The sequence below is a fragment of the Caretta caretta genome, chromosome 16, assembly GCF_965140235.1.
Source record: "Caretta caretta isolate rCarCar2 chromosome 16, rCarCar1.hap1, whole genome shotgun sequence".
In the NCBI taxonomy this organism is placed as follows: domain Eukaryota; kingdom Metazoa; phylum Chordata; order Testudines; family Cheloniidae; genus Caretta; species Caretta caretta.
The window spans coordinates 16,780,114-16,803,503 of NC_134221.1; the positions used below are offsets into that span (position 1 = coordinate 16,780,114).

At 49.2% G+C, this 23,390-nt stretch overlaps 1 protein-coding gene and 1 long non-coding RNA gene across 5 annotated transcripts; one reads left to right on the top strand and one right to left on the bottom strand.

Annotated features, from left to right (window-relative positions):
- Positions 1-1,853: 1,853 nt before the first annotated feature.
- On the bottom strand, positions 1,854-19,665 carry GBGT1 (globoside alpha-1,3-N-acetylgalactosaminyltransferase 1 (FORS blood group)). Of its 4 annotated transcripts, none has more exons than XM_075120377.1 (7): positions 19,614-19,665; positions 13,522-13,594; positions 12,933-12,995; positions 10,425-10,475; positions 10,290-10,325; positions 7,003-7,137; positions 1,854-4,859 (listed from the first exon to the last, which is right to left on the bottom strand). In XM_075120377.1, exons 2-7 carry the CDS (start codon positions 13,587-13,589, stop codon positions 4,175-4,177), a joined length of 1,038 nt encoding a protein of 345 aa, XP_074976478.1. In that variant the 5' UTR covers positions 13,590-13,594; positions 19,614-19,665; the 3' UTR covers positions 1,854-4,174. The 4 variants fall into 4 exon arrangements, with proteins under 4 accessions (XP_074976478.1, XP_074976479.1, XP_048678898.1 ...); XM_075120378.1 differs by having other exon boundaries at positions 19,548-19,658; XM_048822941.2 differs by lacking the exon at positions 19,614-19,665 and adding an exon at positions 16,647-16,928.
- Positions 16,921-23,055, top strand: LOC125623487 (uncharacterized). The gene is made up of 4 exons (XR_007353021.2): positions 16,921-17,008; positions 17,650-17,708; positions 21,212-21,293; positions 22,649-23,055. It is a non-coding gene; the product is annotated as an uncharacterized LOC125623487 (long non-coding RNA).
- The last annotated feature ends 335 nt before the right edge of the window (positions 23,056-23,390 follow it).

Here is a 23,390-nt window from a genome sequence, read left to right on the forward strand (position 1 = left end):
ACTTGTTTTGCTGCATTTTCCCAGCCTCCTTGTGCTGGCTTTGCACGAGGAACTTACAACTAATACACTACCCACAGGCCTCTGTCATAGCTCCCTTAAAGACCACCTCAGTTCTCTTCTTCCCAGCCACCAACCAGCCCCCTAATTGGGGTGGGGGGAGGCAGGCTACTATTTTTTTTTAAACTAACTGGTTGCAAGTGACATTTCGGATACATGACCCAGAGCACCAGGGCCTGAGATGGCATCTAGGGGAGGATCAAGAGTAGCCAAAACGGGAGCCACAGAGTGGTGCCAGCATGGCCTGGCACAGAAAAGACTCCACGCCATTGACGGGATCAAGTGGGTCACTAGCTGGCCTCTCTCGGGATTCTCTTCCACACTGGGGGTTTCTGTCCCCAGCAGCCTACCGCAGACTTCCTTTTGTGGTTTAATGCATCGCACAAGAAATCAGCAAAGAGAGGGAAAGAAAACGCTTGTCAGAAGGGTCTTGCGTTAGACAGACAATGAATGATGAGTCTGTTCCATGCATCTGGAGGGGGATGGATGGAACAGGGGGCCCTTGGTCAAGGATGAGGTTGAGTCAGAAATATCTTGAAAGCAGTGAGCCAGAGCCTCACCCGGTGTGAACTAACTTCCAGGGAGTGACAGCAATTTGCACCCACTGAGGATCTGGTCCTGTATTTCTACCTCTAATGTATACTCTAATATGGTGCTATGTGGACACTTAGAATCAACTCAATTCCATTGGCATGAGAACTCTGGTGACAGCATGGTCCAGTGGTTACAGCAGGAAGCAGAGTCAGTCTAGCGTGCTGCCACCAAATAAAGGGATAGGTCACTTCACTGCTGGGTGCCTCAGTTTCCCCTATGCAATGATACCCTAGATTGACACTGTGATGGAGTGATGCTTCCAGGCTCATTTCAGGCCTCAGCCCACACACTCCCCTTTGAAGGTAAGTGGTTTCCTTATTTGTGTTTCTCCTACATCAGACCTCCCACCCCAGGCAGCCCAATTCTCCGGGGGCCTGGGTCTCAGGCCATCATTTACAGGAGGGCAGAGTGCCACCCAATTGGAATGATGGCAATCTAGACCCACTTTGCCCTGGTGTTAATGCCACCCTGAGCTGTAGGGAAAAGAAGAATCAGGCTGTTGTCTAATTACGGAGGCCACCTGGGAGCGGACAGAGGCAGCGGATGGTGCCCTGTGGCTGGCTGCCATAGACAGACTCCAGCTCTCCTCCCACAGGAGCCAAAGCTGCCTGCTAGTGCTGGGGGAAGGGAGTGTTCTTGGCTCCAGAGGGGTGAAGCAGGGAGAGGTGATGGCAGAGGACTGGTTCCCATCTGCTCTCAGCCAGCATGAGCTAATCCAGGGTCCCACCCCCTCCTCCCAGGCTGGGCGTGCATCTCGCCTGTCACACAGCCCTGCTGCCTGGATGCACAGGGATTCCCCAGACGCAGTTACAAATTGCAGCCCTGCAAAGCGCTATTCGCAGAGCAGGCTGCATGACAGGAGGTCAGCCCTAGGGAGAAGCTGCAGCGTGTGGGCCAGCCAGGGACAACACGGCCCATGACACGGTACAGCTTAGACCCTATGCTATGCCAATCACTGGGGTGACTGCGGGCCTTTGATTTGGCTGGAGGAGGGCTGGGAAGCACCAGGTTAGCAGCAGCCTGGGAAGCAAAGCTGCAACTTCTCTCAAACAGCTGGATACAGACACCTTTAACTGAGGCCCCATAAGCAGCTGTCATGAAAGCAGGTACTATCCCCTCTGCATGGCCCTGAGGCAGGGACTGCTTCTCGCTGTGTGTGGTGGGGATGGAGAGATGACGTGGTCACAGTCTGTAAACCTTGGTGGGGAGAAGATTTCTGATAGCAATGAGCATTTTAATGTAACAGACAAAGGCAGATCGATATCCCATGGCTGGAGGCTGAAGCTGGACAAATTCAAATGGGAAATAAGACACATTTTCAACAGTGAGGGTAATTCACTCATGAAACACCTGACCTAGGGCAGTGGTGGATTCTCCGTCACGAAGTCTTCAAGCCAAAACTGGATCCCTGTCTACGAGATACTCTCTAGCTCAGCCCCAAGTTATGGGCTTGACATAGGCCTCACTGGGTGAAATTCAATGGCCTGTTGTATGCAGGAGATCAGATTAGTTGAGCCCAATAGTACCTTCTGGCCTGATAACCTATTAATCCATATGTGTACAGCAGCCAGCACAATGGGAGCTGGACCTTGGCTGGGATCTTCAAGCACGACTGCAATACAAATAACAAATAAGAGCTAGAGATCTTGGGGGGAAGGGGCGTATGGCTAAGGCTTGAAATAGGATGGGGCTTTTCCTTTGGCCTCCTGGTCCCGAGGAAGGGATGAGGAGCACAATTCTCCAAGGTGGGCACTTTAATAGGGGATCCAAATATATCTCTAAGGCACACATCAGCATCCAAGCCCTAATGAAGAAAGCATCACAGGGGAGCAAAATGGGTCCAGCTGGTGATGATTGCTGAGGGGGTGTTGCCCATAAAATGTATAACAACAATGGAAATGCTGAGGGCCTTTCTAACATGCATTGCAGCAGGTAAATGCCCACAGTGACACACCTGAGTGACAATCGGAATAGCCTGGAATAGCCTCATTAGCCACTCGCCTTTGGAAATGGACCGCTTGATTCACTGCCATTTAGCAATTATCTGAGGCAAGAGCAGCCAGCTGCCTCTTCCCCATGTTCCCTCCCTCCACTGCCAAATGAGTCTTTTTTGAACGGTTTCCTTGGAAACAGACCGCTTAGCCCTCTCACCTCTGCCCCCTCCCCTCCTTGCTTTCTAGTGCAGGAGCAGAGCGGTGCTCAGGCAGTCTCTGCTCTTCCCCAAGGTCTCTCTAGCAGCTCTCATTAAACGAGCGTGGCAAAGACGTGCGTTATTCTTCGGTCGTGTGCCTCGGGAGCTATTTGAAAGATGCTTATGGCACAGGTGCCTCAGCAGGGTGGGTGGCATTTGGGCCTTAGTTAGGCAGCCACCATTGCAGGTGATTGTTGTTTTCCTGCATTTGTATTTCTCTTCTGGTTCCAGGTGTTACTGTTACTCCCAGCAACCCAGCAGCTTCTAGCCAATTTATTTCACAGAGCTTAGGAACGCTGGAATGGACTGAATAGTGGGATGCGCCTGGACACCTCAATGCCAAATTTTCTTTATCAGAGAAGATGATCCACAGAGAGATATGAACCATTGAAAAGGTTCAGAGGTTGGCTTTGGTTGAGATATGCATGCAGACATTCAGATGCTGGCCTGATTTGTATCTGATCTGTTCAGATCTCTTGGGTCTGCAAAACTGGGCAGGATATGAGGAACATAGAAAATGCCAGACAGGGTAAGATCATTTTTCTGTCTAGTTGAGTATCCTGTCTCTGACAGTGGCTGGAACGAGCTGCTTCAGAGGAAGGTGCAATAAACCCTGTGGGAGGCAGCTAGAGAAAAACCTTCTTCCGCAGGAAAAGCTTCCTCAGGACCCCAATCATTGGAGGTTGGTTTACGCCCTGCACTATGAGGGTTTATATTTCTTCCTTGTTTATTCTTTTAATTTTTTTACCACAATTGTGAATATTCTCCTTATCCAGATTAATGTGCAATCTTTTTTTGAATCCTGCTAAATTCTTGGTCTCAGCAATGACTTGTGGCAATGAGTTCCCCAGGCTAATTATGAGTTGAGCCTTGCTTCTGGAGCGTGAAAAACATCATGAAAGTTAACAGCACCTTTCCATTCAGGGCTGAGGTTTGACAGGACTGATTGTCATTTTATTGCCCAGGCTCAGACCAAACTACAATTTGGGTTTTTTTCTTTTAAACCAGCACACAGGGGATTCTAAGCTTTGGTATTGCTTGGCAAAAGGCCACCATCCAGGCCCTGGCAGCCTCCCAGTTTTACAGGGAAGAGGAATCAAGTAGCTCAAGGAGTCACCATCACTAAGGCATCATCACACCATTCTCAACAAGTACCTTACACCATCCCTGAGCTGAAAGAACCACCTGCCCTTCCCAGTGCCAGCTCCACAATCCATCCACAGAGGGGAGCCAAAACACTGACTGGGACACATCCTGCACTGGCAGCAGGTCAAGGGCCTGATTGCATGGCAAAAAAGAGAGGGCTAGATACCTCCAAGAGGGCCTGACACATCAGTCCCGTATCTCCTTGTAGTCCTTATCCACCGTGGAAAAGCGTATCAGGCGCACCTCAGGCGGCTTGGGCTTGGTGTCATCCCACACGTACTCCGGGGAGAGGAGCTTTGAGGGCTTGTGGGAAAAGAAGTGCCTATTGAGGTGGCTCTCCTCCTGCCAGGTCGCCATGATCCCGTTGGCTTTGTCTGTCAGGATGGTCATGTGGCAGGCCCTGGTAAACTCGTACACCTGCTTGACCAGCCCGCCGAAGACGGCCCCTGCATAGTAGAAGTCCCCCTGGCTGTCAGGGATGAAGGCAGCGGAAGAGCTCCTCCTCTCATAAGGGAACTGGCTGCGAGGGACATTGTAGTACCCAGGGTGTATGGCTGCTACCATCTCACCCAAAGTCTCCGCCCCCCATGGGTTGTGAAACACCATGTCGATGTCCAGGCAGAAGAGGTAGTTCACCTCCTGGTGGCTCACCTCTGCGATGTGCCTGTTTATTGCCTCCATCCTGCGCATGGAAATCTCCTGCCAGTGAGAGTATTTTTTGATGGGGACAATGCTGAGGCTCCGGCCGGGCTGCAGCTGGACTCTGGGGATCACCTGGGGGTCGTTGGTAAAGATGTAGTACTTCACTCGATAGCCTTTCATGAAGAGCTTCTCCGCCGAAGCCACAAAGCGGCCCACAAATGTGGTGTACCTGTGCAGACACAAAGGCATTGATGCATAGCACCATGGAGGAGAGGGGCCGTGGCCCAGGTTACTGGGGGTCTATAGTACACTAGGATGTGGTAGGAAGAGTTTTGCCTAGATACTGCTCTAACGATGGGCACATTACAGGTGCAATGGGTTGGAATAGCGCTACATTAGATGAGGGCAGAGAGACACTAAAGAACATGCCTTGGCCGGTCAACTACCTGAAATGAACTAGAAATCCCACATGTCCCAGCTCTCGCTAGTCTCACAGAGAACCTGGGATGGACTTTCAAAATTGCTGACTGTGCTTCTCTGTGGCCTTACAGCTCATGTGGCCCTTTAGGATACGTCCACATGACAGTCAGAGGTATGACTGCAGCATGTGTAGACGTACCCGAGCAAGCTTTGATCTAGCTAGCTCAGGTCCCAACAGCAGCGAAGCTGTGGCAGCATGGGCTGCAGCATGCACTAGCCAGCCAAGAAGCCAGGCGGCTGGCCTACGCTGCAGCCCGGGTTCCACCGCTTCACGACTATTAGCACCCGAGCTAGCTCAGCTGGGTCTACACGTGCGGCAATCGCACCTCCGTTGCGCTGTACACATCATCAGTCTGATCCGTGTGGGTGTAAATGATCACACGGGGCAGCGGTGACTCACGCTCCTGGCTTAGTGCACGCAGCAGGTCTTTCCATCACAGAAGGGGTCTCTTCTCAGACTGTCTAATGATCACCCATGTGGTTCCAGTTTGGCAGATGGGGGAAGTCACTGGGGAGTCATTTGACTTACACTCAGCATCAAAACCACACGTTTAATTTAAAGTCTGACGGACATTGCGTCTCCTGTTCCTGGGATTCTCTAAAATTGCGGGTTGATGGCTGGCAAGGTAGGTTACTGCATGCCAGCCTCTGGAGATGATCACGTCTGAGTTCGATTATACCAGCGAACGGAGTTTGGTGGTCTTGGCCTACTCACTGGTGGATACTTATCTATGTAATAAAACCAGCCTTCCTGCCAGGCCTTGTCTACTCTAGAAGGCTTTACCAAGTATAGGAATACCCATATGCTACACTGGCAAAGCGCTTCCAGTGTGGACGCAGCTATGCCAGCAAATACCGGTATCATAACCCCCCCAGAGTGAAACAAGCTCTACTAGTATAAGGTCGGCTTTGCCCATAGTGCTGCGTCTTCATCGGGGCTTTTGCCAGCACAGTGCTGTCAGTCAGGGCTCACACCTCTTGCCTGACTGAGGCCACAGCTGCGCTTCGGGCACTTCAGTGGCATGACGATAGCTCTGTAACTGTGCCACTGTAGCGCCGAAGTGTAGATGCTTCCTACAGTGATGGAAGGGGTGTTTCCATCGGTGCAGGTCATCCAGCTCCCCGAGCAGCTGTAGCTAAGGTGATGGAAGACCTAGCCAGGGGTTAGGCTGGCATAGCTACGGCGCTTGGAGGAGTGATTCGTGCCAACCTAACTTTTAAGTAAAGACCAGGCCTGACGTAGCTCGGCTGGCAGGAGCCGGTGGCTTGGATGCCAGAGGAGGTGTGGCACCGGACTAGCACCGGTGTTACTCAGCACAGCAGGGCTGATAGGCAGCAATAGAACCTACTTGAGCTATTGGGAGGCAGCATGGTCTAGTGGCTAGAACACTGGCCGAGGTCTCCAGAAACCTGGGTTCTGTCACTAGCCTGCTGGGCGACCTTGGGCAAGTCATTTCCCCACTCTAGGCCTCCGTTTGCCCATCTGGAAAAGGGGGCTAATGGTGTAAAGCATAAAGTCGTTGGTGATCTACTGATGCCAAGCGCAATACAAGAGCAAGGGATGATGATCCCTATTTCTAGCTGATTCCACCAGGCCAGGCTCTAACCAGTGTCATTGCTACCAACAGGTTACAAGGCCCTTACTCTTACAGAGGGGAAACTTGAGCAGACGTAAAAGGTTGTTCCTGACCCCAGCTCTCTAGCCTGTGCGAGTCTGGTCTCTCTTCTCTGAGCAACTCCTTTAATTCCACCTTTGCCCTCCTCTTGCTCTCACTGCCCCCCACCTAGTCCTCTGTGGGAGGACCAACGCTGGGGACAATGCTGACTGGGGAGCTTTGGGAGGACGCAAACCTTTTGCCTCACGAACCAGAGCCGTTGTGCTACTCACTTACTTGCCAACGGCAAAGGCTGTCACCCCTATGGTGAGGTTCAGTGGCTTGTAGGCACTGTCCAAGAGTTCGGAGTTGAAAATTCCTTCCCAAACAATGGGGGCCAGCCAAGGTGTGAGAGTCAGCACGTCCTGGCGCCTGAAGGAAGACGAGAAGGGCAGTAAACAAAACGAAACAGTCCCCTTTGGTCTGAGCCCAGTACGGCTGTGAAAGAGATGCTGGTTAATGCATGTGTGAAGTCAATAGTTAACCCTTCAAGTTCCATTGTACATGAAACATGCCAGGCTCCCCCATTGGAAATTTTCCCTCACGGCAGCCTGGAGGCTTCATAACTAAGGCTTCGATTTAGTCACGGGTGTTTTTAGTAAAAGTCACGGACAGTAAACAAAAATTCATGGCCCATGACCTGTCCATGATTTGTACTGTTTACCCATAACTAAAACTTGGGCTGGGGCCCTCAGTGCTCGGGGGGCAGTCTGTGGGGAGGGGACCATGGGTGCTGTGGGGAGTGGCCTGGGACCTCTGCTGGTGCTGGGTGGTACGGGGGCAGCGTGTGACCCGGGACCCCAGCTGGTGCTGGGCAGGGAGGGGCTTGGTGGGGCTGATAGGCTCCCTACCCAGCTCCGTGTGTCCCTGCAGCTCCTAGGGAGAGGGAAGTCCAGGGGGGCTCCATGCACTGCCCCTGCCGAGCTCCGGTTCTGCAGCTCCCATTACCTGGGAACCACAGCCAATGGAAGCTGCGGGAGCAGTGCCTGCAAGCAGGGACAGCGTGCAGAGCCCCCTGGCCCCTCTGCCTAGGTCAGGAGTTGCGGGGTCATGCCGGCCGCTTCCAAGGAGCCTTCCCCGCCCCCCCCAGTAACCACCGCTCTGCACCCCCACCCCTAATCTACAGCTGCTGCTGGCCCAGGGGTGCCTGAGTATTCGGGCAGCCCCTGAGCCAGCCGCAAAAGTCACAGAGGTCACGGAAAGTCACAGAATCCGTGACTTCTGTGACAGACACGCAGCCTTATTCATAACTATATGATTCTCTCCAGCTACTTCCATCACCTCATTGCAGGAGGCCTCAGAGCAGGATAAAGCAGGCTCTGAATTTCTGCTCCTAGGGTGAAATCCAGTCCTGTGCAGAGGGGCTAGCAAAAGGTCCATGCTCCACTTACATCCTACTTAAGCCCATGGGATCTCTGCACAGGGCCACTGAACTCCACATAGGGGGAGGCCACGCATACCCTCCTTATATCTGTTGCAGGCCTATACGAGTAGCTGCATATGGATTTAAAATGTATGCAAAATTATTAAAATTAAACAAAACTGTCTTTTCATAACCATGGCAACGGGGCAATCTGTGGTATGGCACTGCATTATCCCAGCCTGGAAATGTAGTTTTCATATGTTGGATCATAGCTAATGTTTTTAATATCTGGTCCAGCATTCGGACATGTAACAAAGCGAAGGGAATTCCATACCCTCTTTCACCTGCACAGTGTAAGCATCTCATGCACATGTAACAGAGGCCTGTTATTCCTGACCACAGTCCACTGAATGCATCCGATGAAGTGAGCTTATGCTCAAATAAATTGGTTAGTCTCTAAGGTGCCACAAGTCCTCCTTTTCTTTTTGCGAATACAGACGAACACGGCTGCTACTCTGAAACCTGACCACAGTAGTTCACTCACATTTTATCCTTCTTCCTATACAAAGGGCTGTTTGCAAGGGCTCTGGAGTGTTTAATGAGGTTTGTTTTATGATGCTTGCCTGATCCTGAGATTTGTTGCTGAGACTTAGCAGAAGCCTTGTTTGGCCACGTTTTGGGACTATGCCAATATGCAGCTGTCTTCCCGACCCCACCTTCCAACCCAGATCCCCTAAGGCCACAGAGGGCATGTAAGCTAGGTTCAAGGAACCAGGGGAATAGCTTGGTGGCCCAACATTGTATTGCATCGTAGCTCAGCTGCAGCAGATTCAGTCAGATTGGACACAATGTTTGGTGAGCCTTGAGTGTGACTTCCTTGTACATTAGGGAAGTCTGATATATTGAGACAAAAAAATTCAGGAACTGATGGGGGAGAAAGAATAGAATTTGGTTTTGTATGTAGAAAACACATTAATTTAACCAAGATCTTCTCTTTCCAGATCAGTTATCTGAGGTCTTATTTTTGGACACCCTGGGAGTAAGTTTATCCCTTGTATTCAATTTCCTTTCCTTACAAAGGGCTTCACTGGATCTCTCTGGGTGACTCATTCTCCATGGTATTTATACACTCAGCGAAGCATATGCAACCACTAATTAGCTCTCCCCGGAAACATTTCACACAAAAAGCGGCTATAAAATACCACACAATGGGCCTGATTCTCCTCTCACTTACACCAATATAAGGTGACCAGACAGCAAGTGTGAAAAATCGGGATAGGGAGTGCAGGGTAATAGGAGCCTATATAAGAAAAAGACCCCAAAATCGGGACTGTACCTATAAAATCAGGACATCTGGTCACCCTACACCAATATAACTCCATTGACTTCACTGCAGTTATTTTCAATTTACACCAGCGTGAGTGAGAGGAGAATTAGGCCCCATGTGTTCTAGCAAAACAGAAACGAGATGCAAACATGGATGGATAGACACACGTTAGGTGTTAAAATGGTGGCTAATGAAGGGAACTTGTTAGAGGTGTCAGACACACTGCTCCTGTTGGGCCCACTCCTGCAAAGGTGCTGAGCATGCTCAGCTCCCTGCTGAAGCCAGGGGAAGATTAGTGACTGCACTTTTCTCTCTGGTAAGTCATCACTATGGAAAAGCATTGCAAGGATCCTTCCAAATCCTAATGATGCACCCAAAGGGAACTGAAACTGCCTCTCTTGGGGTTTTATACCGTTGGCCATCACCATAGCATCTGCTCACCTAATTAGGCATGCCTCATTGGCTAATGGGGGAGGATTAAAAGAGAATGAGGCCGAAGACACCAAACACCAAAATATTTGGAAGATAATACATCAGCCTGGGGATGAGACACAGCTACCCATTAGTCTTCATGAGGCTGTATTCTGTTACCGTTACTCCTGTTGAGTAGTATCTTTCTCCACAAGCAGTCTCATTGACTTCAATTGGCCTACTCATAAAGTAAGGTGCTGTTCAGTGTGATTAAGCGTTTTGCAATCTGACCCGTCATCTTAAAGGGTCCAATCCTGACAGACCCTGGGCGCCCCAAATTGAAGTCAGTGGTGCTACTCGCATCAGTTGTTGGGGGTGGGGAGGGGGTGTCGCAGAATCAGACTGTCCTGGGAGGAGACTTACTTCTGATCCAGTAATCTGGGCTGAGGATAAAATAGCCTGCAAAGGAGAACAAACATCCACTGAATAATGGAGGACTAGGCCTGGAGGAGAGGAAAAGCATTTAAAAGGGGAAACATTACAAAGATTGGTGCTTACTGGGGGAAAAGCTGGACAGGCTTCTCTTCTGCATATTGTAGTTTCATGGAGCTGCATAAGAAGAAGGAAAGAGGGAAAGGTCTGTACATTCTCCTTGACACAAGGGGGCAGGTCAGTTTCAGGATTGGTCCTTGCACCAAATACTCCTCAAAGCACAGGCCCTGGTTGCTCCTACCCCACAAGCTGCATTGCCTGGCAGGGGCTGCATGCATTGCCTCCCTAGGTAAAGCTTTAAGAGCCGTTAAAGAAACCAGTCCTTTAAAATGGCACCTTGCCACACAACTCCATGGGGTGGGAGAGACTGGGGGCTTTTGGGGAGTCCTTTACACCTCCCAGATTCTCTGGGGGAATCAGGAGAAGGCTAGAGCCTCAGGGCAATAAGCCAATGGAATACACGCTAGCAAGGGATTGTCAGCATGCACTGCACTTTGTTGGCTCTGTACCCACTGGGGCACCGCCCCCCCACTACTGGAGGAATTTTTAGCTGGGGAGAGACGGGGTTTGCGATGTATAGGGAGGAGAGTTGGGCCAGGGAATCCGAGCCTGATTCACGTGCAGTCACACGTACACAAGTGTCCCCCTGAAGCCCCTTGGAATGCAAGCAGGAGTGCTACTCAGCAGGGCTAAGGCTTCCATTCCCACCTGCTGACCAAAGGACATTTGTCCTCCTCTTAGCCCCGCAACGCCAGAACAGTGACAGGAGAGCGAATACTGGCTTCTCCTCTGACCAATAACACTGTTTGACACCAAAGTTCCAGTTCTTCGTTGCTGGCGAGAACTCAAGGGGCACCAGCTTTGTTTACAGATCCCAGCAGCACTGGGCAGCGACACAAAATCAAAGCTAAATTCTAACCTGTAACGGAGGGAAGACAAAACAGAAAACTCTAGATTCCCATCAGTGGACTGTCGAGGAGCTGCAGGAGATTTCCACTGGCCACAGGAGCCGCAGAGGGCCGATGTAGACAGCCCTCCGCTACCCCTACCCCACTGCAGGCTCTGTCATAGGGAGCAGGCACGTCTGTTTTGTCTTCCCTCCGTTACAGGTTAGAATTTAGCTTTGATCTTGTGTCGCTGCAGCTGCCCAGAACGCGGGCGCAGGAGGGCAGCTGATAGCCACCTTTACCCTGACTTCTCCCACACAGGCGCTAAACCGCTCCGGAGAGGCAGCGCAGAACCTGGCCCTACATTTCTGAGAACTGACACGTCACTTCTTAACCGCATCGTCCCTGGGCGAGCACAGCTTTCAGTGCAGTGTGGTCAGCACTTTGCATTGCTGCAGCCAGTATCAAGCCTATTGAGAAAAGCAGCCTGGCGGGATTTCCAGCATCGCTAAGCCACACATTCACAGCCTACTTGGAGTTCGTTACCTGAAGGCTTAGCCGAGATGCCCTCGGTCAGATTTCCTTCCACCGCCTGCTGCACTGGATTTGTTTAAAGGTAACTTGGGCAGTTGCTGAGCTCACACAGCAGGGTGGTGCTGTTGGTAGCCATTCAGAACGGCTTGATTTCTGTATCCCAAATTGCTTTGCAGAGCCAAATAACATGGTTATGGAGTAGGTGTGGCACCTTAGAGACTAACAAATTTATAAGTTTTCGTGAGCTACAGCTCACTTCATCGGATGCATTCAGTTTTTCCACTGAATGCATCCGATGAAGTGAGCTGTAGCTCACGAAAGCTTATAAATTTGTGAGTCTCTAAGGTGCCACAAGTACTCCTTTTCTTTTTGCGGATAGAGACTAACATGGCTGCTACTCTGAAACCTATGGTTATGGAGTGTAACAAAAATACTAGAGGGAAAGAGGGAGATGAGGAACTCCAGGCAAGGGAGCCGCAGAGTGATTGCACGCAGCTCTCTGTGCTTTTATTAAACTATGAACATATGACCTGTTAAAGAAAGAAGAGGGAAGGGAGCTATTCCATCAGCTGGAACAGATTCCAGGATAAAATGGCTTTCAGAGGCATATGCATCTTAATGGACAGTGAATGTTTCAAGCTGAGTATATTGAGAAGCAACCCGAAACGTCTAGATTCTTATTCTCCCTACAGAATGTTGTGTTTCCCATTTCTAAGTAATGGGATCTTTAACAAGAACAATAGACCGTGACATGGGGTGGGGAATGATATTGTCTAACGCCACTGACTAAGGTCCTATGGTTACTTAGATGTTAGGCCCAGATTCACAAAGGTATTGAGGCCCCTAACTTGCATTGAAATCAATGGAAGTAAGTGGTCCTAATACTTGTGAGGATCTGGGCCTAAGCTCTTTAGGACAGGGGCCATCTTTTTGTTCTGTGTTTGTATAGCGCCTAGCACAAAGGGGCCCAGCTCCAAGATTAGGACTTCTAAGCACTGCAGCGATGTAGATAATAAATAATAATAATCATCCAGTCACCACGGAAAAGGACCAGGAACTAGGCGATCTCAGTTCTAGTCCCACCTCAGCCAAGACACACTGTGTGACTTTAGGCAAGTCATCATTTCAGCTCGGTCTCAAACTGGATACTTACAAGATTTCTGGGCAAGGAAGGTAGTGTGGAAGGTAGTGGACTGGCCCATTCCAGACGGTCATCCTGTAAGTAACAGGAGAAAGCATTAAAAGGTAGGAAGACATTTTCCAGCACTTGTCAGGATTTTCAAAGGTTTTCTCAGAATCCTACACAGAGCCTGAGATGGCCTGCTAGGTTATCTAGCCAATTCACCAGTGGATGCAGAATACAGTGATATACAACCTCTGTGAACATTTTTGGACTATAATTTACTGCTGGTCATATGCGAAAGGGCATCATGAACGGCTGATGTCCAATAGGCTCCAACTTTAAAGTAAAGGAGTAGTATTATTATTATTTACATCAAAGTGTTTTACAGACTGCAAACCATGTAAATATATAGGGCTCCCTTCACCACTGGTGACAGACAGCCACCCCTGGAATGGTGCAGAACAGCCATTAGTATAGGGCCAGAAATACATGCAAAGTATAAATAGTAACAATAAAGTCTCCTTCCAAGTGGTTTGTGATGCATCACTAGCAGTGTTTGCCTGTGAGCATTCCTCAAGTAGGAGTCAGTGGGTAAGTAAGGCCAGCAGTAGATACTCACCAGATAAATATGGGAATGAGGATCAGGCAGAGTATGAGAACAGATTTCACCACTTTCCAGCAAGTCATTTCTCCTAAAGTGAAGCAAAAAAAAGACAAATTTCCATTCACAGCAGTTCTCAATCGGCCATGGACAAAAGATGAGGCACTAGTCTTCAAACTGGGTATAAAGATCCCACAGCAAGGGACACACAGGGAAGCATGAAATGCTATGTGGCTCATTTTATCTCACGGTTTTAATTCCTCCTCTTGCGCATGCGGGAATCCAGCAGGGGTTGGATTGCAACAGTCTGAGAGCCCAGCTAGTCTCTACAGCTGTCTTCCCAAGCTGCATCAGAGAAACCTCACTATGGCCACAATGCCCTGGCTAGTTATACTGTAATAGACTATTGTGGCCACATCCACCCTAATTGAATTGGCCTCATTAGCACTGACCCCCCACTTGGTAAGGCAACTCCCATCTTTTCATGTGCTGTATATTTACATATAAGCTGCTCTAAGGTGCCACAAGGACTCCTTGTAGTTTTTCCTGATCACAGTGGCTCATTTGGTTATGTCCCGAAGCCTGTAGGTTGATAGCCCTCCTAATTTTATCCTAACCTGCTTGAAGCCACTTGTTCAGATAAAGCTATAATCTCTTTTTGAGATTTAGTAAGCTGCTGGACTCAGTGATATCAGAGGGTAGGTACAGTTAATGTAGTCATCACGGTAGAATATAGATACCAGCCTCCACAGGCTAATAATTGCCCAAGACAGAAAGATCCCAGCATATGTGCATATGAGATGAAGGCAAATTGGGATCTGCCATAGTCAAGGTAACACCCTGTAATATGGAACAGATGCGAGCCATAATATAGACTAGATAATAATGGATCTCTATTTCAGGGTGGTCTCTGTAGCCCTGACACAACCCTGAGTCACACCTTAAACAGCTGGAAGGTCTGATAAGGGGCAACACAAGGCAATTCCCTCCTGCCTGGCAGCCCAGCGTGTTGCTCTCAGCTCCCAGCTCCTGCTGGTGCAAAGAACCAGCAGCTGCTCCAGACAATCAACATTTTAAATCACCAGGGGCCCCTGAGCAATTGCCCCTTTTCCCTCATTGGCAGGCCTGTACACAGGACTTCCGTGTGCTGCCCCCCTCTACTAGACAGTGTGCACCCGGTGAGCATTGGCAGTTCCTTAACATGGGTGCCAGGTTTATACGATTGTGTGTGAGGCCCAGAGATCATGGAACAGAGACCCCAGCAGGGATGTAAGGGGCGGAGCCCCCTCAAGTCTGGTCCACACAAACTGGATCGAACTGTGGTGCTAAACCTGGCTACAGTCCTGGCCTGGTGGGTGGGTAAGTGACTGTCGCTCCCACCCAGGATCTGGTAGAAATGTGGATGGGACCAAAGTGATTCCTTTAAAACAGCACCCACATTTCAAAGAGGATGCCTCATGCAGACAGATGGGACCCTGCCGCTCCCTGTCCCCACCCCTAGTCAGTTCTCTTTCAGGGTGACAGAGAGGCAAATATAGCAGCAAACTCCTCCTTTAGAGGCTTCCCTGGAAGTACCCCGCCACTGAGGCCCCAAAGGAGCCAGCAGCCCTACCCAGGCCCGCATTACAGATCTGCCCCCAAGAGCAGCATGTGCTGGGACTTGCAGCATTCGGCTCCATCTGCTGTACCCTCCCCAGGTGGCCTCTAGCAACCCCATCCCAAGACATCCCTCTGGGTCAATCCAAAAGGCACCCTACAGTGCAGGTTAGGGTTGCCAACTTTCTAATGGCACAAAACCGAACACCCCTGCCCCGCCCCTTCACTGAGGCCCTGCCATCACTCGCTCCATCCCCCACCCCATGTCGCTCGCTCTCCCCCACCCTCACTCACTTCCACTTGGCTGGGGCAGGGGTGTGGGACGGGGTGAGGGGTCCCGGCGGCGCTTACCACAGCTTCCAGGAAGCAGCTGCCAGGTCTCTGCAGCCTCTAGGCGCATGGGTGGACAGGGAGGCTCCTTGTGCTGCTCTCGTGCCTGAAGGCGCTGTCCCTGCAGCTCCCATTGGTTACGGTTCCTGGCCAATGGGAGCTGCGGAGCCGACACTCAGGACTGGGCAGCGTATGGAGCCTCCCTGGCCACCCATGTGCCTATGGGCTGCTGGGACCTGGTGGCCACTTCCGGGAGCTGCATGGATCTAGGACAGGCAGGGAACCTGCCTTAGCCCCGCTGTGTCGCTGACCAGACTTTTAACGGCCCAGTCGGTGGTGCCAACCGGACCCACTGGGGTCCCTTTTCGACCGGGCGTTCTGGTCAAAAACTGGACATCTGGCAACATTGGTGCAAGTGGAGCTGCACCACGTTACAGGGTGGAGAGTCCCCATCATGTAGCTGGGAGAAGTGGGGGATGCAAGCCATGGGGGAACAATGGAGGGATAATACTGGGGGACTAGAGCCTGGACATGGGATAGGGATGGGGACCAGGACACAGAGGACAGATGGGGTGGGGTTCAGGATGTAGTGAGGGGCAAACAGGATAGGGAGAGACTAGGACATGGAGGCTAGGAAAATGGGGCAGAGAGCAGATCCTGGGGCAGATGGGGTTGGGGGATAGGACACAGGGGGTAGATGGAGCAGGACACTAGAGAAGGCAGCTGATGGCCTGGGAAGGGCAGGAGGGACCAGCTCAAAGTGCTTTAATGAACCGTTGATTTGCATCAGCAGGGTGCACACAGACAGCTAGTGCCTGGTGGGGAACATCCCAACGTGCTGATGAATCTGCTGCCCCAGACAGCTGCCTAGCTAGCCTGTGCCTAGAGCGGTCTCTGCTGGGGACTGCCCTTTAGCTGTAAACAGTGCATGGATATCACCTGCCCACACAGCACTGGAGAATGTACCACGGGGATCCATCCTGCCTGGGCCCAATGCACTACATGGACTCCTTAGTATTTCCCCATTTCTAATTTCACTCCTACAGGACGGAGAACAGAAAGCAGATGAAGTTTCTTTATTATCACACGCACATTTCCATGGTGCCCGTAGTATCTGGACTGGAGGAGTTAGTGCTTGCCAAGAAATGAAGAAAGATCAGGGCAGCCTGACATTTAAAATCCTAATAGAGTCACGTTTGACAATTCCGGACTCTTACCTGAGTGTTCTGCAGATCCCCAAGTAGGAGCTCAGCCAGATTTTCTAGCAGCCCTTCCCTCCTTGCCGTTCTCCTGTGCTCAGACCTGCCTCTCCTGATTACAGCGCTAAGAAAGCGGGAAGTGCCGCTGCATTGCAGCTGTGATTATTTCCAGGGACTGCAGTCCAGCCAGAATGTCTAGTGGAGGAATAACAACTGCGCACTGGTAAACACTCAGCCCAGGATTAGTCTTGGCATAAGAGGTCTCATCTCCAGAGCAACAATTTTCCTCCTGTTCCGTGTTTTAACGTCGTTCTGGGAAATGATGACAGACCGACAGCCCTGGAGAATGACGCACTATATGTATCCAGGGCCTACCCAATGTAAACATTTTTACTATTGTTCCATTAAGCTATTGTACGAGGGGAGCAGAGGGAGGGTGGCAGAGACATGCAGCAGGCAGTCAGAGAGCATAGGCAAAGGTGCTGGGTACAAAGCTTGAATACATGTTTTTTTAAATGGTTATAGCGCTAGGTTTTTGGCTGGCTCTTACGCAGCCAGGCAGGGGAGTAAGGGGAGTATGGCTGGGTAAGACCTGCCTGGATTGTAGCTCCAGGTTTGCTGGTAGGGAGCTCAAGGGGAGGGGGAGGAAGCAAGGACTGTGTGCCCTGCCTCCCTCCAAAAATGGGCAGGTGGGCATACAGGGGCAGAACAATACCTCCCCAGGCCCATTCACAGAGCTGACTGCAGCTGGGGGCTGGAGAAGTTGTAGCAGACGGTTTACCTCCTAGACCCAGCGCAAGAGGCGAGCATCAGGAGATTTGTGCCTAACAGGGGTGTCTCTGAAGCTATTTCTGGGGCAGTGCAGCTTGCAGGCTGGCCCTTGCTCAGGCAAGCCCATAATGATAACAGCAGGGCCCAATCCTGCAAACACTACAGGGCATAATGCTCAGCACTGCCAGGAGCCCAGTGCAGTGTTGCCAACTCATGCAATTTTATAACGAGTCTTGTGTTTTTCTGCAAGCCTCAGCTCCTGGAGTCCTGTGATGAGGTGGGAATCTCAGCTTGCATGTTTTTAAAAAAGTAAGTTGTCTCTCTTGATTGCAAAGAAAGCTTGCAAACATGACCCCCCTAACAGCTCCAATACCAGAAGGCAAATCAAAAGCCTCAAAAAGTGTTATTTTTGAGCCAATCTCATGATTTTTTGGGGGGGGGTCCTAAGTCATTATTTTTGAACCTCAGGGTTGGTAATATTGCAAGGAAATATTCCTGCAGTAAGGTACTACACAGTGAATGTGGGCAGGAGGGGCCCAGTCAGGCTCTTAGATAGTACAACCAAAAGGCACTGAACCATAGAATCATAGACCTGGAAGGGACCTCAAGAGGTCATCTAGTCTAGTCCCCTGCACTCAAGGTAGGACTAAGTATTATCTAGATCACCCCTGAAAGGTGTTTGTCCAACCTGCTCTTAGAAATCCTCAATGATGGAGATGCCACAACCTCCCTAGGCAATTTATTCCATTGCTTAACCACCCTGACAGTTCGGAAGTTTTGCCTAATGTCCAACCTAAACCTCCCTTTCTGCAATTTAAGCCCGTTGCTTCTTGTCCTATCCTCAGCAGTTAAGAAGAACAATTCTTCTCCCTTCTCCTTGTAACAACCTTTTATGTACTTGAAAACTGATATCATGACCCCTCTGAGTCTTCTCTTCTCCAGACTAAACAAACCCAATTTTTTCAATCTTCCCTCATAGGCCATGTTTTCTAGACCTTTCATCATTTTTGTTGCTCTTCTCTGGACTTGCTCCAATTTGTCCTCATCTTTTCGGAAATGTGGCACCCAGAACTGGACACAATACTCCAGTTGAGGCCATATCAGCGCACAGTAGAGCAGAAGAATTACTTCTTGTGTCTTATTTACAACACTCCTGCTAATACATCCCAGAATGATGTTTGCTTTTTTTGCAACAGCGTTACACTGTTGACTCATATTTACCTTCTGATCCACTATGACCCCCAGATCCCTTTCTGCAGTACTCCTTCCTAGGCAGTCATTTCCCATTTTGTATGTGTGCAATTGATTGTTGCCTCCTAAGTGGAGTAGTTTGCATTTGTCCTTATTGAATTTCTTCCTATTTACTTCAGACCATTTCTCCAGATCAATCTGAATTTTAATCCTATCCTCCAAGGCACTTGCAACCCCTCCCAGCTTGGTATCATCCGCAAACTTTATAAGTGTGCTCTCTATGCTATTATCTAAATCATTGATGAAGATATTGAACAGAACCGGACCCAGAACCCATCCCTGTGGGACCCCACTCATTATGTCCTTCCAGCATGACCGTTGTCAAGGCTGATTCCCCACTCTGGCACTTCGAGTACAGAAGGTGGGGGCCTGCAAGTATTCTAAAAATTAATACTTGTATTAAATTCCAGGCTTGTATTAAACTCCCAAAGTTCCAGCTTTTCTCTGATCTTGGCTTCATAAATGCTGCCACCGGCTTCATAAATGCTGCCACCACCCAAGTGAAAAACTGCCTCTTGCAAATCCTGGAAAAACTCACTTGGGAAGTTTTTCCTGAGGCCCCTCAGCTTTCCCCCCCCCTCCCTTGGGGAAGCCGAGAAAGAAAACAAACAAAAGGGAAACCCAGCTGTTGCCACCAGCTAATTGAAAAACATATGCACAGACCTTTTAAGACACAAAATCAATCATGTTCTTAAAAAAGGTAAATTTAAAAAAAAAAAAGAAGAAGAAAGGAAACACATCTGGCAAATCAAGCTATTGCTAGATTTTATAGAGCGACTGAAAAGGGGTTAAACACCAGGAATGGCTCCCTGGGGTTCAGCTTAATGTTACAAAAGAAAACAAAAATACCTGAGCTTAGCACAGAGGAAGTCTACAAGGCAAAATAAAGAAACAAACCTGAATTTATCTAAACATTGCCTGTCCCAGTGAATCCTTCTAGGTATGGAAGATGATTTTTCATACCTGGTCCAAACTTTACACAGCATTCCTGCTGCTCCTGTCTCTTCAGCCAAGAGAGAACAACAAAGAGACAAAGGGAAAGCTTTTTTCCTCTTTTTAAAAAGTTCTAGCCTTCCCATTGGCTCTTTTGGTCAGGTGCCCATTCCCTTTCCTTTACCTGGGGGACTTTTTTTTTTAAACCCTTTACAGGTAAAGCAAGCAGAGAACAGACATCAAGAGGGACTTTATAGCTAACTGGCTGGCTGGGTGTCCATAAAAGAGAGCTACCCCCCAACCCCTTCATTTAGCACAACTGTGAACCACTGATAACTACTCTCTCAGAACAATTTTCCAACCAATTATGCACCCACCTTATAGTAGCTCCATCTAGGTTGTATTTCCCTAGTTTGTTTATGAGATGGTCATGCGAGACAGTATCAAAAACCTTACTAAAGTCGAGATATACCACATCTTCTGCTTCCCCTCTATCCACAAGTCTTGTTACCCTGTCAAAGAAAGCTATCAGGTTGGTTTGACACGATTTGTTCTTGACAAATCTATGCTGACTGTTACTTATAACCTCATTATCTTCTAGGTGTTTCCAAATTGATTGCTTAATTATTTGCTCCATTATCTTTCGGGGTACAGAAGTTAAGCTGACTGGTCTGTAATTCCCCAGGTTGTCCTTATTTCCCTTTTTATAGATGGCACTATATTTTCCCTTTTCCAGTCTTCTGGAATGTCTCCCGTCTTCCATGACTTTTCAAAGGTAATTGCTAATGGCTCAGATATCTCCTCAGTCAGCTCCTTGAGTATTCTAGGATGCATTTCGTCAGGCCCTGGTGATTTGAAGACATCTAACTTGTCTAAGTAATTTTTGACTTGACTGAAACAACCATGTTTCATACTAACAGAGACGACTTGCATTTATTGGCGTGACTCTGATGAAAACGTTCTTCCGACGCTCTGAGTGCTGTGTATAATTATCATAACACATAGCACTGGCTGGACCAGAGAGGCCTTCCTGCCCATCCACTCCAAAGCCTTATGATGAGCTCTAAGGCACATGGTGCTTTACGTTAGACAAAGTCTGCTAACCAAAAAGGTGACCCTCCCCCCAAATAAGAACAAAGAGTTCAGTGGCACCTTAAAGATTAACAGGTTTATTTGAGCATAAGCTTTCGTGGGTAAAAACCCCACTTCTTCAGATGCATAGCATGACAAGTACAGCTGCAGACATAAATATACTGACACATGAAGAGAAGGGAGTTACCTCCAAGTGGAGAACCAGTGTTGACAGGGCCAATTCAGTCAGGGGGGATGTAGTCCACTCCCAATAATAGATGAGGAGGTGTCAATTCCAGGACAGGCAAAGCTGCTTCTGTAATGAGCCAGACACTCCCAGTCCCTATTCAAGCCCAAATTAATGGTGTTAAATTTGCAAATTAATTTTAGTTCTGCTGTTTTTCTCTTTGAAGTCTGTTTCTGGAGTTTTTTTGTTCAAGTACAGCTACTTTCAAATCTGTTCTAGAATGTCCAGGAAGATTGAAGTGTTCTCCCACTGGCTTTTATATGTTACCATTCCTGATGTCCGATTTGTGTCCATTTATTCTTTTACATAGGGACTGTCCGGTTTGGCCAATGTACATGGCAGACGGGCATTGCTGGCACATGATGGCGTATATCACATTAGTAGGCGTGCAGGTGAGTGAGCCCCTGATGGTGTGGCCGATGCGGTTGGGTCCTCTGACGGTGTCGCTAGAGTAGATTTGGGGACAGAGTAGGCAACGAGGTTTGCTACAGGGATAGGTTCCTGGGTTAGTGTTTCTGGGGTGTGGTGTGTAGTTGCTGGTGAGTATTTGCTTCAGGTTGGAAGGCTGTCTGTAAGCGAGGACTGGCCTGTCTCCCAAAATCTGGGAGAGTAAGGGATCGTTTTCCAGGATAGGTCCCTTCGAAAACATACCTGGCATTGACTGGCCACGCAAAAAGGGTCTGCAATTCAAAGCTCTCCATTAGCCTGGGCGTGCATGAACAAACAAACACTCGATATTACATGTGATGTGCCGAATGTCCCCTGAGGATGAGAGAATCAACAGCATCTGCCACTGCCGGGGAGCCCATTTCATAACCACATCAGTGCTAACAATGGCAGCCTCCTAAGTCTTGGATCAAGTGGCAGAAAATTGTCATAGGGAATACCTATAAAATCTAAGGAGAGAGAGTACTGCAAAACACAGGCCAAAACTCATTTGCCTGCTTTATAGCAACCAGCATTTACAGTGAGTGTGACGCCAGCTCTTGCCAAGGCTTTCGGCCTCAGCAGAGCACTGACAAATTCATTGCTGGAAACCAGTATGTTTCACTTGTGTTAACATGAGTAAAATGGGTATTGGACTTATAACGAAGGCTGCGAGTCTGTCACAGAGGTCACAGATTCCATGACTTTCCATGACTTCTGCAGCAGCTGGTCCTGGCTTAGGGGCTGCCTGAGCAGGGCAGCCCCTGGGCCAGCAGTTTGGGTGTATGGGAGGGGGCTTAAGACTAGGGGCAGGGGATTGGAGCATGCAGGGGGGTGCTTACCTCGGGGTGGGAGGCTCCCACTGGCATGGTCCTGCAGCTCCTAAGCGGCGGAGGGGTCAGGGGGGTCAATGGGAACTGTGGCAGCCAGCGCTTGTGCCCCTCCGCCACCTAGGAGTTGCAGGGACACGGAACCAGGTAGGGAGCCCCTGCCAGGCCCGTTAACACTCCACCTACCCAGCACCAGCAGGGTCCTGGGCCACCTCCCCCAGCACCCACAGCCCCCTGCTCAAGTTTTAGTCACAGATATTTTTGTAAAAGTCATGGACAGGTCAGGGGCTGTTAATTTTTGTTTGACTTTTACTAAAAATACCCATGACAAAAATGTAGCCTAACAATATGTTTAGTGTGTAGGCTTTATGAAATGCTTGTAAGTTGCTGCATGCATTAATCTTATAATTTCTTTATCACATGCTATAAGGTAATATTTAAGGTTTTGATTTGTAACTGTAAAAATATTTGCTGTGAAACTGCAAACTCAGTCAGGAGGGATCCTTTCCTGCCCGTCAAGCAGACCTATCAAAACTGAATGGACCATTGTGGGACATCACCATGCAAAGATTTTGCTAATTGCTCCTTCAGTCCATGAAGAGGCTACCTGCAAAAAGGCTCGTCCCATCATCTTGACTTCTGGAAGAAGGAAATTAAAATAGCTGACAAGACATTTTTGCATGTCTTTTGCTATTTGGACGCTCACAGGGCTGGAGCTACGAAACAGAAGCAGAGATCCCCAGTGTCAACCTGGGTTAGACCAAAAGGTTATTCAGAGCTGACAGATTACTACAACTCTGTCACCTTTTGAAACCATACACTGTAACCCATTTGTGTATAATATGCTTGCCTGCTTTAACCTTGTAATAATGCTCTCATTTTTTTCTTAATTAATAAACCCTTAGGTAATTTACTATAGGATTGGCTACAGGCGTTGTCTTTGGTGTGAGATCAATGTAAGTGGGGTAAGTGACTGGTCTCTTGGGAACTGGGAGCAACCTGAATATTTTGCAATCTTTGGTGTATAGCAGTGGTCACCAACCAGTAGATAGCGATCGACTGGTTGACCCTGGAGCCTCTAACAGTCAGTGCGATCTCCAGCTGCTAAAAGTCCAGTGGCACAGTGGGGCTAAGGCAGGCTCCCTGCCTGCCTTGGCGCTGTGCCGCTCCCGGAAGCAACAAGCATGCCCCTGGGTGGGAGGGAAGGGGTTTCTGTGTGCTGCTCCTGCCTGC